The 19,235-nt window shown below is 45.2% G+C and overlaps 1 protein-coding gene across 2 annotated transcripts in view; it reads right to left on the bottom strand.

Annotated features, from left to right (window-relative positions):
- KIAA1958 (KIAA1958 ortholog) overlaps nt 1-19,235 on the bottom strand; it is a 130,386-nt gene that overhangs the window by 53,062 nt on the left and 58,089 nt on the right. The window contains exon 4 of one of the 2 annotated variants that reach the window (XM_004710944.2): nt 2,803-2,886. The exons of the other annotated variant lie outside the window; for it this stretch is intronic. Within the exon in view, the coding sequence (XP_004711001.1) occupies nt 2,803-2,886 (84 nt within the window). The remainder of the gene's footprint in view (nt 1-2,802; nt 2,887-19,235) is intronic. 2 annotated transcript variants of the gene reach the window in all.

The following is a 19,235-nucleotide window of genomic DNA, read 5'->3' as shown; positions in this document are numbered from 1 at the left end:
AGGTAAGAGCCCTCAGTGAGCGCCTGCCCTTTCTCACTGGCGTCTACATAAACGGACATTGCTCTCTGGAGAAGAGTCGAACAAACAACAGAAATACAAGTTAACTCCACACATAATGTCCACCGCAGAGGTCCCACGCCTGAGCCAAATGAAAGGTCACAGCTTAGAGGAATGGTCTTCAAGCGCTAAGATTGATGGTTAGAAAGAGTGGCCAGGCCACGGGGAAGCTCAGCCAAGGTGATGCAGCCAGGCATTTCAGAATGAAATTTGCTCCAGTCACACAAAACGAATATGTAAATACCACTTACCTCCCTAGTTACTGTGAATTAATTATGCGTTCTCCTGGAAGAACAGACACCGCCCAACAGAATGCCCAGCAATAAAGTAGTGATGATTTGGAGTTTATGCGGAGCAATGGTTACGCAAGATAGGAACCTAAACACGGTATTATTTTGCTTCGGTTATCTAAGAACCTTAACTAATAATTCACTGTAAGCTTCAAAACTCGAAAACAAAAACCTTTCAGCCACCACAAATATGGGCAGGGCTTCAAAAACCCTGAGGAAAAATGGAATAACGTGATCATGCCAATTTTCCCATGAACTTTCTGAAGCTTCTTCGTATTGCTTAACCAAAATCACTAGCGTTATAGTTGCAAACTACTAAAGATCAATGCATCTATGTTTACTGTACAAGAAACTGCACATTTTCAAGAATGCATTGAATTAAGCTAAATCTGGTAACAAATACTGTGGCCTAAAATGAGTGTTGAAATCCCTTTGACCTCAACTACAGTCAAGTAATTCCCTGTGGAGAGGAGACCAAAGTTAAATGCCTACACAATAAATAATTCAGGGGATTTGAACTTTGAATAGGATGAGGTTTTTTGTTGTTATCTCAATTAATACTTCTAGATTTTCCGTGAGACTTTTCCATTTCTACCGTCTCACTGTGCTGTGATGTACAAGCAACAACTTGGGAACATTTTCGGTCATTTTAAGTTTCTAATAAATTTGATCATCAAACTTCATTGACACGAATTTCTAACAGAGCAAAGGAAATTCCGTTGATGACCCAAGTTCAAACACAAAGTAAAACAACAACAACTATATAACAGTCTCTTTGCCACGATCTAAGACTTTGCATATTATGTAAAAATTCTGTAACTTCTAAAATGAAGGGCACCTTTAATCCCTCCTCCTCCCTGGCTCCCCTCCCCAAAGAAAGAGATACAGCTAAAAATACTGGGTTTTCACACACTGTAAAAAATGAGGCACAGGAGCTACTAAGTAAAGTTTTAAAAAAAGAGTATGGAAATAATTTGATGTCAAGCTTATATAAACACTTCATATTCTGGATCAGACCACATACATTTTGTGAAAGTAAAGCTTTGTGTAGGTAAAGTTAGCGTTGCTTCCTCATGGTTGATAAGAGAATTTTTAAAATTAAAAAAATAAAGCCATTTATTAAGTAGACTACAAATTAAGAGCTGGGGTGGGAAGGAAAAGCAGGAGCTGAGGACACGGCAGCCAAGAAACAAAACAAAACTGGGATGGCGTCCCTACTTTGTCTTGCCTGAGAACCACCGTGTTTTTGTAGTCTGTACCAATAATTACGTTTACTCACCCACAAGAACGTTTCTTTTAAGCCTATAAATACTATGTCAGTGATACTAAACTATCTCCGTTGGCTTGTTTGTAAAAAGAAAAATATATTATATATTTATATTTTTATAAAGTTAATGAGCACTGAGGGCAGAGGAAAGGGGATGAGAGAGAGTGTGTAATCACAGTTTCTCTGGACACAGTAACCAAACTGGGGTCTTGCTCCAGCCGCCTGGTCAAGCAGTGTCTGAGGAGGAGTCATAGGAGGCGGAGACGATGAAATTGCTGCTGTTGGGGTGGCCGGCCACCGACTGGGCGGCCTGCTGGCTCAGATTGTTACAGATAAGCACCAGCTGGTTGCTCTGGGCCTCGGACAGCGTGCTGCAGCTCTGATACACACTGAAGTTGGTCTTCCTGCCGGGGATGTTGCCCTTCTCGCACATGGTCTTCACCATCTTGGCCAGCTTGTTCTTGCCCAGGGCCTGGCAGTTGTACCAATGCAGAGCCGCCAAGTTCACCACGGGCTTGATGGACAAGTAGAAAGGAGCATCCTCGTAGCGCATGGCAGGAGGCCGCCGCTGGGCATACTCCTTATAGTCCTGCACGGGGCAGGTCTGGGGGGCGTGCTGGGTGGCATACACACGGGAGTCTGTGCCCCCTCTCTTGGTCTTGGCATTCAGATCACCCGTGTCCTGGCCCATCCACTCCAGGTACTCCAGGCCGGTTTCGGTCACACGGAGCCGGATGTCACCCCATTTCAAGGTCGACCCGTGGAAACCCGTGCAGTGCCCAAAGGCCTTTGTGTTGTTGAGCCAGACCAGGTTGAGCAGACCCTCAGGGTTATAGCGGCTGAGGAGTCCCCTTTTCCGCAGAATGAGCTCGTCGGCGAAGGTGAGCTTCATGGACTTGTGTGGCTTGTTCCCTTTGCCTTTGCAGCGGAGCTCAATTTGCTTCTGCTTCAGGGCCTCCTGGGAACGCTTGAATTCCTTATCTCGGGTGATGCTATAGCCGTACCTGTGCTCTTTCAGGTAGCGCTCCAGGCCGCACTGGTAATTGGCCAGGCTGTTGGGTTCGTACTCAGACCCATCCTTCTGCCTGGCATCCACAAAGAAGGAGGCCAGGTAAGCGTCCAACTCCTTGCAAGGGATGACATAAATCTCGCGGCTCTCCGAGGGGTACTTGGAGATGAGGAACTCGCGGAAGTTGCGGAGCGCAGTCTGCGTGCTCCGGATGGTCTTCTCGTTCTGCTCCCTGCTGAGCTCAGCGGCTCTTTCATCCTGGTCTGCAACAAATTGGGGAGGGGAGGGGCAGAGAGGGGGGTGATGAGTTCAGACAATGCACGTGCTACTCTGAAATAAAGTTTCCTGTAGTACTGAAAGGGGAAGGAAGGAATGCTGGTGAACATTATTTACATACCTGTCCCTTTATAATCGCCACCTTCAGTTTCACAAATGATGTGCTCGCCAACAGGGCGGCCCATTGCAATCCAGAAAGAGTGAGGTGAGAGGCAGCTTCCATTTGGAGGGCAATGTGCGGCCGAGTGTGAGGCCTGGCCTACTGCACTACAGGAGGAGGTGACCACTGTGTCCTGAAGCACTTCATTTGTGAGACCAGAGGCTACACTGGTTCTCTTTCATTCAATGACACAGAATCATGTATACTCGTGATTTTCTAACACATCCCTAGAGGTCTATATTTAAAAATGATTACACATCATTCACAATAGATGCTTGCTCTTCTACAGCAATTCAGGTAAACACAGTCTATAAATATTCTGTCTGTGATTGCAGAGAACCGTGTGTGTAATGAGTGTTAAAATTATTTGGTTGATGAGGGCAATGAATGTACAAATGCGCTTTACACAATTGATGTGTGTGTGAGTTGTGATGAGAGTTGTATGAGCCCCTAATAAAATGATTAAACAAACACTATTTGGTGTACAGGAGGGTGATGAAGATGAAATGTTAGCGCTGAAAGAACAACACAATCTGAATTCAGTTATCATATTCAAATATGAAAAAGTAGCGCCTGCCTCTTGGATACATTCTCTTCTAAACTTCATTCTTTCTATCTCACTACTACTGGTGTGTCCTTTCATTAAGCCTAGCGCATCATGATGTACTGCTGCTTGTGGTGGTGAGCCTGACACTTCACTGTGCCTAAGGACCACTCAGGACCAAGATCAAACTGCAGGCTGACACAGGTAGGTTCTAAGAACCTGCATCTTAACCAGCAACTCTGACTGGCATCCAAACCCCCTGCAGGAAACCCTAATCCATTTGACTCGTTCTTTCATAATGATTAACTTAAGGAGAGTTTAAATTAAATTTAGTTGGTTTCATTTCAGTAGTATGTCATTTAAATCTGAGCTCTTCCCATTAACAATGTTTAACCTGAAAAGCTCTTTGTCTGGAAAATGTTTAGTAGGGGTGGGGGTGGGGGAGTAGGATGTTAATTTAATACACCATAAAAAAAATATGAAACTTCCAGCTCTAAAGTCTAAGCAAGCATTCTGCTTGTCCCAATTATTGAAGTAACTTTTAGCTCACTTCATTAAGTTGCACAACACAAGTCTTTCTAATTACCACACAACACAATTAAAATAGTTTCTAACACACTGGATTTTGACTCAAAAAAAGTGCACTACTTTCTATATTACTACATACCTTTATGAAAGTTTTAAAATAGCAATTCTAAGGCATAGTTGCCAAAACCCACATAACTTTAAAAAATGAAATGAATTAATATCCACTAATTAGATGAATTTATAGTCACTTTCGAGAACATTTATAAAGTTCAAATACACAAATTGAACTTTCTTTTATACTATGTTCTTCCAGTTGAAATTGCTCACATTATTGACAACACAGATGCACATCTTTTTTTTATAAATTAAATAATCATTTTATTAGGGGCGATGTACATCTTTCCATCAGAAATCTGAAAGCCGTGGTATGAATCTAACTTCATGCACTGGCTTCCGTAACTGTCTATAGGTCATGTCAAAGGGGCTGGCAGCTGTATTTTGGCCTCTTGATCAGTTATTGTTATTGCAGTTGTCAAAGTGAGGTCCATGAAAGATTTCCAAGAAATAAGACACCCTTGGATAATTTCGGGGGGAAATTTTCTAGTTTTTCAACTTCCACACAAATGTTTTCCTAACTTATTTTTCTCATATGAAGACCAAGTTTACAGAGTCCTGTGGTCCATCCTTGGGGGCACAGGTTCCCAAACTTATTTGGCCTACTGCCCCCTTATCAGGAAAGAAAAATAAAAAATTGTGTCCCCCTGGCAATTAAAAACGTTTGTACGATGTGGTATTAAGTTAAATGGAATGGGGGTGAGGGGGCCAGCCCCCATCTGCTGCTACTAATACTACCCACGGGTTCAGTAAGCACAATTATGCGGTTGAGATATATAAGCGTTATATTAAAGTCATCGAGAGCATGAGAGATAATACAATTATACCGTCAGACGTATTACATGGTAGCATTGCTCACCTCCGCCCCGCTTGGTGGTCCTCGTGAGGGGAACCCGGCCGCCAGAGCAAGAGCCGCCTCCCTCGCGGGAGCAGCCGCCCTCATCCTCCTCCCTCCCGAGAACCAGGGAGCCTCCTTATTTATTGCTAACCACGCATCATATCACTTTAGGGGGATCTGATTACAGAATCATACATCACAGAAAGGGACAATATAATTCACAACAACCTACATCATAGTGAGGGGTTGCAAAATAGGCAATACAAGCAATAGGAGGGGGATGACCTAGGGGTGAACGCGCAATAGTAAGAGGAGGGAATAGGGGAGCATGTGTGGCAAGATGGGTGGACCCTGGACTCGATAAGCTTAGTCATCTTAGAGTAGTCCCGGGCTTGCCTTTGGGCACTGCTTCAAGGGAAGAATAGCAGAAGGGACTGGGCCCTACTTAGGGTGAGCCAGACTATACAGTCTGGTTGCTCCGGATGACTGATGTTAAGGAGAATAACCTCTGACCTACTTTCGCTGACCGCCTAGTGTACAGTCATTCTCAAGCAGCTAAGTCTGGTACATATTTTGGGGGAAGACAGCTTGAGAGAAATCCTCTGTTCCCCACAGTACAAGAGCCCATGTTCAAGGATAAAGTGTGGGCATCTGCTTCTGCAGCCCCCCCCCCCCAATCGGTCCAGGGTCCCTCATGGGCATGGCACCCCCACTGTGGGAAGCACAGCTCGAGGGTGTACATGACTTTAGAAAGGCAAACAAAATTTAGAGATCAATAAAGAAACCCAGGGGGCTTCCTGTGTCTCACTTACACATGGTTCCCTGTCAGTGAAATGTGCCCTTAGAAACAGTCTGTTGAGCCCTGAGTTGGAGTGTTCTGTATTGTGGCCAGCTGGTGTGGAGAGGGGAGGCTGAGAGCAGGCGGACCTTGCAGGACAACAAGCACATGCAAGAGCAAGCAGATAAATCTATGGCTTAAATTTCACTCCTGTCTTCCCTACTCAGCATTGCTTTATTCACAAGGTATATAATAAGTAGTATTAAATCACATCATGCAGTATTGATTCCGGTACAGCCACTCTCCTCATCTGCACTATAAGATATGCCAGTGTTTTCAATCTCCTTTTTATGAAAACAAAATGATGGAAATCTTTAAATGTCAATTTTTAAGTGCATAGAGAGGATCAACACCACCACTACCACCCTGCTTCTCTGCCCCAGCAAATCCTTCTAAGGGTTATGTGAGCAGACTTCAACAGCCATCGTCAGAAGGCTGGCAAGTGGACCAGGAGAAGGAGCCGCTTGGTGTAGGGGTGCAGAGTGGCGGCACCATTCACTTGCCGGGGTTCCCTGGACGAGGTAGCCTGTTTCTGTAGCTCACAGCTGACCATCTGCGTCTCAACTCAGCTCTCGGGTTGGCCTTGTCTTCAAGCCTCTCCCACCTTTCTGCTTGGCCACAAGCTCACTGATGAAGGAGCCATTTGCACCTCTAGGAAAAACAAAGCTAAAGGAAAAAACGTCACCCTATCATATTCCTTTCTAATAGCCCAAGAAGCTTGTTCATTTTGCTGAACATGGGGGAGGAAATGGCTTTAAAAATCAACCAAGAAGACATTTCTCAGCTAATAAAACGAGGAAGACCAGATCGAGTTTTTTACAAAAACGTAGCATTGTTACAATTGTGTCTCTAGTTTTAAAAAACATTCTGATCCACTCCCTTTTAAAAACTCTTTATTATGGATCACATGCATACGAGAAAGTAGACTGGTCTTAAGGAAATGAACTTATTTTCACGTTTGAAGACCTGTGTATGCAGCATGAGATGAAGAACAGTCTCATCCCCCGCATCTCAGAAGCATTCCTCATGCCCCTCCGTCCTGTCACCACTTCCCACCAAGAATAGCTGCTGCCCTTGCTTTTGACAGCAGAGGCTCATCTGGATGTACACGACTGGCTGCTGCCGCTCGACCCCTGTTGCTGTGCTTCGACCACAGTGCAGTGTGCAGCTGGAGAACTGGATCGAGATGTCCTTGTTCCGTACTCTCAAAGCTAGAGTTCTCCAAACTTTGCTGATCACACGACAGCCTACTGTACAGAGAAGGGTTATGTCCTGAAGACTGTGGCACTCATCCACACACCAGCGGTCAGACTTCAGTGGTCTTGTTTACATAGATGTGGTGAGACACAGAGCATGTGTTCTATGTAGCATAGACGAGAAGCACATTTCCCCCCAACCCCACCCCACCTCCCCAATAATAACTTTAATTTTCTCAGGTGAAACCGGCAAACAGACTGAAAGAGCCACTGTTACTAATGGGAGAAGACAACACCAAGAAAGACATGCACTGAAACGGGTAAATGGTCTTATAAGATAAGGTGACCAGACGTCCCGCTTTTGGCGGGACAGTCCCGATTTTTGGAAAGAATGCACGACAAGCTAGGGCATACGTTTTTCGGCTGCCATGTGGCTACTTCACCAGGATATGAGTTTTATCAATGGTGTCCCGCTTTACCAATGTTGTGTTTAGTAACATTCTAAAAGTAGAATGTGGGTAAAACCCCACAGGCCTTAGAAAGCTGAACGAAGACAGAGTGGCAGTCAAAAATACACATGCACAAATTGATTTTTCTAAGCACAGCTAGTGCTTAACAATTAAAATGAGGTTTTACAGATGGTGAATGAGCAGGCATCAGAATAGCGTCTCCTATGCCTCCCAGGAGCCCAACCACTGACAGTCTAGTCAACGTTACACTGACCAAACAATACAAGGTGGACGCGTCCCTATAAAATCTACTCTTTCTCCCATCAGTGACTTCACCACCCACCCCTTGGCCAAAGCCTGAAACCTAGCCCCCTCCTTGATATTTGCTCTCCCCTCATCCACATCCAAGCAGTCTTCAACTAATGCTGTTGAATGCACTTCTTCAAGTGTACTTGCCAAGGCACCAGTTCAAGCCGAGAAGAATTTAAGAACACTGACTCTCCAAAGAGGAGCACCACGTAAATGGGTCTTGCTTTTGTGGAAGGTACTAACTAGTGGGGGGAGGTAATACGAACAAGTAAACCTTAATAGACAAAGTAGGACAGAGAGCTGTGAAGAAAAGTGACAGGATAGTATGAAAAAGATCCACCACCCACCTAAGGAGGAGGGTCCCAGAAAGACTTAGGAAGACCTCCAGCTGGTATCTGAGAGATGAATAAAGTGAGCGAAGGAGGGCCCGGCCCTGGAGAGGTGCGTCCCGTGGAAAGTAGGGTGGAGAAGAGGCTGATGCACGCGTCTGCAGGGGAGTGCGCAAGACGGAAAGTGGGATCAGAGGAGACGGGGGAGCGTGTTGGGGCTACATCACAAAGGGCCCATGAGCCAGTTCACAATAGGACTCAAGGGCCTTCCTAGCGACTTTGTTATTGTAGCCTAAGAAAACAAGCTTTAAGCTACACGGTCAGCTGTGCTCTCTTATGATATAAATCTACCCCCATGCTAAGACAACTTTCCATAAGCTCCTCTTCTTTTTCTGAAAATGAGGGGCAGGAGCTGAGTGCATGTCTGGATGGCCTAGTGCAAATGCCCCCAGGTAATGAAATAACCCATCATCTGATGCAGAAGACAAAAGGACATTTAGGTCAGAACCAGAGGATATCCAAAGTCTGCCCATTCCCCACAACCCAACCCTCAAAAAGGGGGGGGAGGTATATAAATGGGGGAAGATGTTAGAGTCTGAATGAAGTATATGATGGAACTCTGAGCTAATCTTGTCTAGATGTTAAGAACCAGGAGACACTGGTGTATATGTGGACTACGCTCACGTGGTCTCGCTGTTACTGGAGCCAACTTCCAATCTAAGGTTCTTTCCCTGCTCAGTAACAACAAAGCAGGGTGTCAAGCAAGCCACGCAAGCAAAACAATCCACTAGAGCAGTGGTTCTCCACCTTCCTAATGCCGGGACCCTTTAATACAGTTCCTCGTGCTGTGGTGACCCCCTACCATAGCATTATTGTCATTGCTACTTCATAACTGTCATTTTGCTACTGTTATGAATCATGTAAATATCTGATAAGCAGGATGTATTTTCATTGTTACAAATTGAACATAATTAAAGCATAGCGATTAATCACAAAAACTATGTAATTAAATATTGTGAAATATTTATTTCTAATTACAAATAAATGAAATTTTGTCTTGAAGCATGGGGTAGCATGGGTAACAGTCTTCAGGAGGGTACTCGTAGGTGGGCATATCTACATGTGGGCGGACCCGCCTGGAGACGGATAGAGGACCGGTGTCTTAGGCGACCCCTGTGGAAGCGTCATTCGAACCCTAAAGCGGTTGAGACCCCACAGGTTGAGAACCGCTGGATTAGAGAGAGAAGTACCCTGCAGGGAAGACGTGAAAAACATTTATTGGATAGAAAAACATCTTGCAAGGGGAGACATGGAAAAGCCTAAGGCTACACAGACTGTCTCTCTCTAGACAAAGGAAAAGGAGAGGTTTTTAGCGGACTTTAGGAGGGAAGAATATTCATGGAAAGAGATGGAGAATTCTAGGAATTGAGTGGGTAGGATGATGGGGAAAAGACAGGGCTTTTTACTCCTGTCAAGAGTTACAGTCCAGAAACTCACAGGGGCGCGTCTACTCTGTCCTCTGGGGTGGCTCTGAGTTGGCATCCACTCAATGGCAGTGAGTGTGGGGTTATGGTTACTGGACATGGGCACAACAGGTGTTCAAAATGGGGACTGTGGCAAAGGCTTCTGGATGGGCTATCATCACTTATTATGGGGTGAAGAGCATGCGCCGGGCAGGTGGTACCTCGGGTTCTAGTCCTGTGCCAGGGGTTCTTTGCGCTTGGGTTCAACTTGAGGCCACAGGTCCCTGGTCTACTCCTGATCCTGTAGCCAATCGGAACTGGCCAAATGCTGCCTGCCGCAGGGCAAAGGAGTGGGACTAAAAATGATGCACGCTACTGTCCTAGGTCACGGCTTACAAGTTGGCTGGGTCAGGTGCGGTATGGTCCATCCGCGTTGGTCTGGGGGAATTCCTTAAAGTCATCCAAACTTGGAAATATGGAGGTAGAAGAGTCCTGTTGCACTGCCATGTTTATTTCACTACATTTCACATACTGCTTTCGGGACGTGAGCTCCTTGAGGAGAAAGAAACACTAAGCTACCGTCTGAGTAAAGTTTTTAAGCAGACAGCTTTTGTATACTTCATTACACAGTCTTAATTACACAGTCTTAATTACACAGTCTCCGTGCCCTCTTACTTCAGTTATTTTCCATGTATTTTTCACCCGAGTCTCAGCGCCAGCGTCATGGCACATCACGACTACCCACTAAAAGTAAGAAGTTGGACTGAGTCAATACGTGAACCGCCCAAAGAATTGTAAAGCTGAGACTGTCTGTGCAGCCACGCCCCAACCCGAGTGCAACATGAAAGGAAGAACCTCTAGACATGGGTGCCTTTCAAAATGCTTTTTAAACGTATCTGCCTCCCTCCCAGACGTCTCACTGACTCTAGTTAACTTCTACCTGGAGACTGAGGTAGAGGAGTCCCTCATGTGGCTGCCGTGAAGAGACACGGGCTTCAGTGGCATTTCCGAGCTATGGAAGACCAGAAGAAAGATCTGGAGGCATACAACTGAAAACCGGTCCATGAAAGCTGATTTCACACGTGTCCAATCCCACAACTGCTCATGGGGAAGACACAAAAAGGAGCATTTTTCCCTGTCACCCAGCATTCGACAACCACCTGTGTGTCACACCTTGCTCATCGCTACTTGCTACCATTGCGTCATGACTACAGAGCTGATTGTAAATAGGGAGGGCACAGCAATTTTCTACCTAGAAAGGTTTATGTGCCTTGGTTCTCTGGAGAAATTAGCCATTTGTTTATGGTTTGTACAAGGCTCCACTTAGAACTTAAGTTTAGACTCCTCAAAAAACAAAACAAAAACAAAATAAGCCATCCCCTAAAGCCCAGAAGAGTGAAATGGGCCTTCAGCCAATGCAGCCAACAGACGGAAAGGCTTTAGGTTGCTGCCCTCCAATAGACCAGAACCCCGAGAGGAGCCCCGTCAGCAGGGGCTCAGCAATGTTTACCCACAGCCTGAATCGAGGTTTCAAACACACAATTTTCTGTACTTATTTACATAAGGTCCATGCCCCATTAAGTCAATTATTTCCTCCCTTGTTAGCAGACAATATGGAAAACCACATAATTAGTGCAGTGTCTTATGTTCTCATTTAAGTTGAGGAGATTTATGTTAAGATTGAAACTCAGATGCATTTGCTCCATTGCTGCAGCACCCGCTTAAAAAAGCAAACCTAGCGATCACATCTCTTTGGTGAGTTTATTAAAGCAATACATCTGAAGCAATAATCCATATTTCCTGGTGTTTAACTTCTTTATTATTTTCATTTAAAGTCTTTTTCCCCCTCTAGCTTTCCACTTGACAGGATGAAGAAAGGAAAGGAAAACCTGGTGAGTAGATTTTCACGTTATACTCTCCAACCAGCATCTGTGAGCACCCATGGAGCCCCCGGCCTCGCAAGAAGAGTCACCGTGGGGTGCAGTCAAAGCCAGGACCGTGACGGCTGTGAAGATTACATCATGGCCCGAGAGATGACTCGAACACACAAACCTAGTTTGAAAGACCCTACACCAGGCATGGCGCAATTGGGCACCGAGTTACGTGGCCGGGGCACTAGGTCCAACAGGAATTCCTGGGGTGGGGTGGAGAAGAGAGAGAAACATCAACAGAGCTGAGCTGTGCTGGAGTTCCTTCCCAGGAAGGAGCGTGAACTTGGTTATTAGGTTTTAAAACATAGGTACCATTTGCTTAGGTAGAACAGAAAGGTAAGGCAAATATTCTGGGAAGGTATTACACATCCCAATGGAAAAGAGATGGCAGAGAGTTTGGCTTGTACTCATGAGGAACATAAACCCCATCCTGGTCTGGACGGGGGGAAGAGTTGAAGTGGAAACTAAAGTGAGGTCAGAGGGGGGCCACATGGAGGGTCTTATAGCGTAGTTATGAAGAGTCCTACCAGGAAGAGACTGCACTGCAGTCACTGAGCCACCACCGGGGACTCAGCAGCCTCCCCCTCGAGCCCCCTCGCTTCCCGACGCTCCATCCCCCCTGCCCGCCTTCTCCCACTGCTGCCTTCCGCAGGCCTGTCCACCGAAGAAAGGAATCGTATTGTATGTCCGCTATCCAGAACCTCCACTCTTTCCACCCCTTTGCGAATGCAAGGGAGGGTGCTGACCTGCTGCCTGCGGGGACAGAGGATTGTATCCATATAAGAATTCAACAGTGCCGGCAGGAAGACCCTTCCCACTGTCCAAGGGATCGCTGACGCCGACGACAACAAGAAAGTAGGGAAGGCGTGTAAGAAGAAACTTGCCTGCAGTGGTGCTGTAATGGATCATCCAGAATGTGCAGCAGTGACTCAGCTGCAGGATGACCGGCGCAGGAACTGGGCCAGTTCCTTGTAGAGATGGGACTGGCTAAGGGCGACCAGCTGAAGGTTCCTGGGCTTAAGTGCTCGGGGCTCACGGAAGCTTAAGTGTGGATTGCCTTGCAAAGAGCAGAAACATTCCCTCTGTCCCTTGTCACAAGTGTAAAACCTCGCAGCTTGTATGATGTAACCACGGGAGTCCAGTTTTAACTTGGACTAGTGTAGCTCCTTCATGCAATAAACTGAAAGGAGCCGTAAAAAAGAGGAGACTGGAGATGCGACGTGAAAACAACCTCTAAATGCCGCACATTTGGGGAAACCTGCCCTAAGAAACAACAACAACAAAACACCCTGCTTCCACCTCTGACATTCTTAGTCCTTTCGTGCTGTGATTATAGTCTCCCGTGTCCCAGCTATCATCAGCGGATATGTTCGCTGCTTGGTCGGCTAGCAGCGCTTTCTGCGCACGGCCGTGAGGTCCACCGAGTGGGGGCTCCACGGCTGTTCCCAGGGCTGGGAACGACACCGGAGAAGCAGCGGCACTGAATGAACACCAAAGCTCAAAGGAAAGTGAACTGGATGCCGGCACAAGCCACTTTAGGTGAAACATACCGACTGTGGCAGTTTGAGAGAGCATTTAAGGAGAAAAAAACAAACCATGGCATAAGATTATATTAGGGGCCTCAAGGTCAGCATTCCTTAGTCATCTTACTCTGTGTAAGGAGTCCTGGTGGTGCAATGGGTAGAGCACTCAGTGGAAAAGTTGGTGAATTGAACCCAGCAGCCGTCTTACTGGCACAGAGAGATGTGCTACTATGTTTCGATCCACAGCCTTGGAAACCCGCCAGGGCAGTTCTACCAGGTCTTACAGGGCTATCGGGTCACTGTGCATTGGAACAGACTTGGGGGCAGCGGTGGGCAGTAGCTTATCCTGTGCTACTGCTCTTCAGAGGTAGCCGTGGGCATGGCATGTGAGGTGGATGTCTACAATAAAGGTATGAAACCAATCCTGCCGCCACCGGCAGCGTTCTTCACGACTGTGGCACAACAGCTGAGGGCTTGGCTGCCAAACGAAAGGTTGGTGGTTCAGCCCCACCCAGTCACTCCACAGGAGAAAGACTTGGTAATCTACGAAGAGGTACTCAAAAAAACCTGGAACGTTTGTTCCCCAAAGCTACGTATTTAAATATTTTCCTAAAACAACCTTATCACCTTCAAAGTACTCTCCATTACACTTAATGCATTTGTCAAATCTGTGATTCCATTCTTGGGAACATTTTTCAAACCTATCTGTTTGGTGCTGACAGCACCTCCCTCGCTTTTTTCGTCACCTCTTCTACATCATCAAATCGTTGGCCTTTCATGTCCCTCTGCATTCATGGAAACAAAAAGAAATTGCACAGAGAGAGGTCAGGTGAGTCAGGTGCGTGGTGCAAGAGAGGCATGCTGTTTTTGCAAAAAGCTGGTGTGCATTGAAGTGGTGGCAAAACCAGTCCCCTGTCTGCCACAAATCAGGCCTTTTTTGTTGCACACTGTTATGTAATTTTTTCAGAACCTCTAAATACAAAGCTTGATTAACAGTCTGACCTGGTGGAACGAACTCCAAATGCATTAACCCCCTCACATCATAAAAACAAATGAGCACTGTCTTGAACTTTGATTTCACTTGATGACCTTTGTTGGGGCGAGGTGATAATGGTGTCTTCCACTGGCTTGATTGATGTTTGCTTTCGGGGTCGTAAGAACAGCACCATGTCTTGTCACCAGTAAGAGACCTTGGGGAAAAAGTCTGGGTCACTTTGGAGCTGTTCTTTCAAAGCACAGCATGTTTCAGCGACCCTTCTCATTTCCATATATTCCGCTAAAATTCACTGAACGAGCTTCAAGACAGACCAGATAACTTCCCCATCTCTTCAGTGGTCCCTTGTCGGTCTTTGAGCACCAATGCATGAATTCTGTCAACATTTTTGTCCTTTTGGAAGATGACTAAACTCCTGAATGAGGTTTGTCATCAATCGACATTTCACCTTTTGGGAAACGAGAAAGACACTCATACACTTGAGTTTTTCCTATAGCGCTGTTCTTGTAAGCTGTGTGCAACCTCACAACAATTTCTGAACAGAAAACAAAATTTCACAGCTGCTCTTAAATTGGCCATCTCACACACATAAAACAACAACAAAAAACAAGGTTCGAGCAAAACCGCTTTAAAGAAAAAAATTCAGTGACCAGAGAGAGAGAGAACCTTCCCAGGTGACACCACTGGGTGCACTAACTCGGAGCAAGTTGCTTGATGCTCGCCTAGTGGGGAAAATGTGTACTAGGAAAGCTGCCCCAGTAGAGCTTATTCTGCCTTTTCTTTTTTTGGTGGGGGTGGGGGTGGGGGTGGGTACTCCCTAGTACTTCTATTAAAATTGCAGCCCTGTAAACCCTGCAGGTAGTTCTACTGTCACAGAGGGTCCATTTGAGTTGGCATCAACTTGACAGCACCCACTAACTAACAACAAATACAAAACAAAAACCATCCACTGGCATAGAGTGATGCCTGCTCACAGGAATCCTGTAAAACAGACTAGAGCTCCACCTGTGAGTCTGCTACACTATACATGTTTCTGGGAGTAGAAAGCCCTGTCCTTCTCCCAAGGAGCAGCAGGGGTGGTTTTGAACTGCAGACCTTGCAGATCACAGCTCAAGCCAAAACCACTACACTACCAGGGCTCCTTCCAACAGCTGGTACTTTAGGAAATAAAGACCTATCAGCTTTTACACCATTGCTAGTGGATAGCAATACCAATACTTATTTTCAGAATATGGAGAAAGCAATCAATAACGCAACCAAAGCCTATACTAGAGTGAATATAACAATAAAAATCCAAGGATAATCCCTTTCCACAACCCACTACTCTGTTTTGCAGCGGGATTACATTGACTATTTGGTACTTACTTTTTCCATGGATATATAAATTTGGAAGAAATTAAATTTTCTTATGATTCTTTCTGGGAAAATAATCTTAGTGTTAGTTAAGAAATACATAAAAACACTCCCTGGCTGGAAATCTTAGAAAATACCAGACCCACTGCCAGAGTGGATTCTGACTTACAGCAACCTCAGAAAGTAAGACAGCTTTAATTTTGTCTGTCAGACATTACACAATTTCTGTTTGCCAGCACTCACCTTCCACTTTTGAAAACAGCAATTGGCCCTAACCTCTACAATTTAATGAGGGGGGAAAATAAAGAACTATTGGGGGTGGGGTGGGGGAAGATATGGAAAACAAGCTGAGATAGCCTTAAAGCTACCACAAACAGCCAGTGTCTTTTTCCTCCTTTGAACGTCTAACTCCAGCAGGTTTTAAGCCCGCTCCTAGAAATTTAAAATTTATTTAGGATTGTTAACATCACTAACTGAAGCTGTATTTGGATGCTAACTGACCAGCAAATTATGTTTATGGTTGGCCGATCTTTTCCAATAGTGGGCATAAAACACATTTCTTACCTCTGTGTTCGGAAGCATTAAAATGTCGAACAATGTAGCAGTTAATCCAGTATGGTTTTTGATAGTATTTTTCGGTGAAGCAGAAATTGCTTATTGTATATGACTTTAATGTCTCTGGAGAATTTTCTCCTTAATAAAAATTTAGAAGTCCGAAATAAGAGTACAAAAGATACCTGTATTTATTAAACAGGCAAATGAAAAGCTACCTCCTCTTTCTCATCCATATTCACTGCTGTCTCAGCGCAGTAATTAAACCAGGCTGACGAGCTCTATATGTTGGGGTAAACTATAACACGTGAAAAGGACACCAGACATTAGTCTTCGTCACAGTAAATAATTACTACGCCCTACCAGGAGAAGTGCCCTGGTGGCATGGTGGGTTACTCGTTGGGCTGCAAACCACAGGGTCAGGCCAACAGTGCAGCTCAGAACCGCCAGCCGCTCTGCGGGAGAAAGACGGGGCTTTCTAGTCCCGGGAAGAGGTAAAGTCTCAGAAAGCCACAGGGGCAGTTCTCGCCTGTCCTAGCGGGTGGCTACGAGTCAGAACTGACTCAAATGGCATTGGATTTGGGTTTTTTGTGTCTTGGTGGGGCTGTGGGTTACATGTTGGGGTATCAATAACAAGATTGGCAGGAGAAGAATAAGGCTGTCTTAGAGACCCTGTACAGAGTCACTGTGAGTCTGAATGCACTTGATGTCAGTAGGGGGGTGGGGTGTGTGTGTGTGTGTGTGTGTGTGTGTGTGTGTGTGTGTGTGTGTGTGAGAGAGAGAGAGAGAGTCCAAACCAAAAAGCTCTTTGCTGTTACATACAATTCCTCCCTAGGATTTCGAAGGCTATAAATCTTTAAGGGGGCAGCCTGCCTTTTCTTTCTCTAGTAGTTGGTGGGTTTGAACCGCTGCCACCTTTCGGTGTAGCCCAACCCTAATCTATTGTACTACCAAGACACCGTCTCTAGAGCCCCAAGGATCTGAAGTTTCAACAAGTCTCTGTAGACTGCTCTCATACAGGTGTGATCCAGCCTTCTTCCCTTTGAAAACAGTGCCTCTTCTCCTCCTTCCCTTGCAGCGGCTAGAAAATGACTCTTCTGTCAAACTCTAGGGAGCCTTGCTCAAAGCCCACATCAGTTCCCGTCTCCCATTGCTGTGTCCCACCTTGGTGACAGCGCAGCTCACCCTGTTGGGAACAAGGATGGTCTGGCTTTCCCCCCCATGCCCGATACCTTGCTTGATAACTAAGCGACCACAAAAATGAAAAGGGTTTAAAGAATGATTTCCCTCTGAAAGCCACCAGATTCAGACTCCCCTGACCCAAGTCCCCTTCAAGTATTCTTATGAAGCTCATCACTGCTTTCGCAATTGCCAGTGACCACTTTTTAAATCTTAGCTTACCTGAGCCCTTTCAGGGCACGGGACACAGGTATAAGAAAGCAGCAAATGCTCAATGGCTCCAACCCACCTACTGACTCCCTGGGTTCCGGTTCCACCAGAGCTTAATTAGTTATGTGAATCTAAACAAGTTGAACCTAAGTCTCCGTTTCTTCATAATAATTGTACGATCTTTTAAGAGTTGCATGAAAACGGAATGAGACAAGAAAGTAAAGCACTTAGCATCGTTCCTGAGCACACAAGTCATCTAGTTGAACCCTTTCCCCTCAAACCTCTCAACGAAATAAGAAAAAGAATGAGAAACCTTACTCCTTAGAAATTGTTCTCCAATCCGCTCATCCAATCAAGGTCTTTTCTACTCACCTGCATCCTCCTCCACTTAGGTTTTCATCTGTGGTAAATGTTTGCTCATTCTGCCAAGCTGGAGTCTACAAAGGCCACCGGAATGACGCAACAGTACATAAGTGACCATATCCCATCCACTTACATATGTGAACCCGAGTTTATATTTATATTAACTTCCCTTCCACAGCACTTACATTCTTGACACGCTTATTGTGTCACACAAAACACAATAGATGACATTATATGAGCTCAGTATAGTATTTATCAGGGGTTAAAAATCATGGAGCTCTCATGGGAGGGGAACACTAGAACTGATGGTGATTACACAACTCATTTTAAAAGCGATTTAACCACGGGGCTGGGGGTGGGGGGGTATTCTAAAATTGACTGTGGTGATGATTGTACAACTCTTCTTGATATGATTGAAATTTGAGTTGTGGGATATGTGGATTAAGTGCCAATAAAACTATTTTTAAAACATCATGGAGTTCTCTCTTCTAAAAATGTAGCTTCTTTAAAAATGTTGCCTCTTCTCCTCAAAGAGATGGATCACCTTGTCTGAATCAACATTATTTAGGACAGTTCTGATATGCTAGTCAGCCATGGGCTAGCCACATTCATTCGGAAGGGAGTGAGCTCACACAGGCTTCACATAGAGGAGATGAAACATTAAATGAAACCTGACAAGATATGAGAAGGCAACACAGAGACCAGATGGAGGACGAACAAAAACGAAACGAAGCTCCTCAAATCTCAAGCCTAATTTCAAGCCACAGAAAAACACATTAAGCATTCTGCAGCAGAGCCACAGAAACAGGAGAACAAGCAAATAAATATTGCACTATATTAATCACAATAAGCAGCATTTTTGTCTTGGCCAAAATATATTCTTAAATCAACATTAAAGCATGGCTGCATTTTCAGGTTTAGCAGCATGAAACCCACACGACTGTAATTAATGTAATAAATCATGCTGTGGACTTTTATATAAAAACCTGACAGTACCCACTGATATACTGCTTATTAGAGACCGTAGAGATTTCTCCTCCGCTTTTTTATTATACTGCCAAAGACACTGAGTCAAGGGTAGCCTCTCCTGATATGTCTGAAATAGCTGTGGCTGGTGTAATACAAAAGAATATACAGTGAGCTGCTGCCAAAAGCCATTGAGATACACAACATCATATACAATTTTTAAAAGAATCTCTTAAACCTCCACTCTGCTTGACGTAAGGTCGTGGCAGAAGAGGCATGGATTCATTACAGAGGTGACATTCATATTTTCCGTTTCGGCCATGCAGCCACAGCTTCAACAAGTGGCTCTCCCTTTCCGTCCATCCTTGGGGATTACATTCGCATATGTCACTGACCACTGTGGAGGAAGTGTATTGTTTCAGCAGCATGAGCATCTTGGCTTCACAGCCTCTGCCCCATAAGAAAGCATTTCATTGAGCACTAAATCACTTTCCTAC

This window comes from Echinops telfairi, unplaced genomic scaffold (assembly GCF_000313985.2).
Source record: "Echinops telfairi isolate 266 unplaced genomic scaffold, ASM31398v2 ScPeMD7_7410;HRSCAF=8448, whole genome shotgun sequence".
Classification (NCBI taxonomy): Eukaryota; Metazoa; Chordata; class Mammalia; order Afrosoricida; family Tenrecidae; genus Echinops; species Echinops telfairi.
Note: the sequence above shows the minus strand (reverse complement) of the source record. Positions and strands in the feature narration are given on the sequence as shown.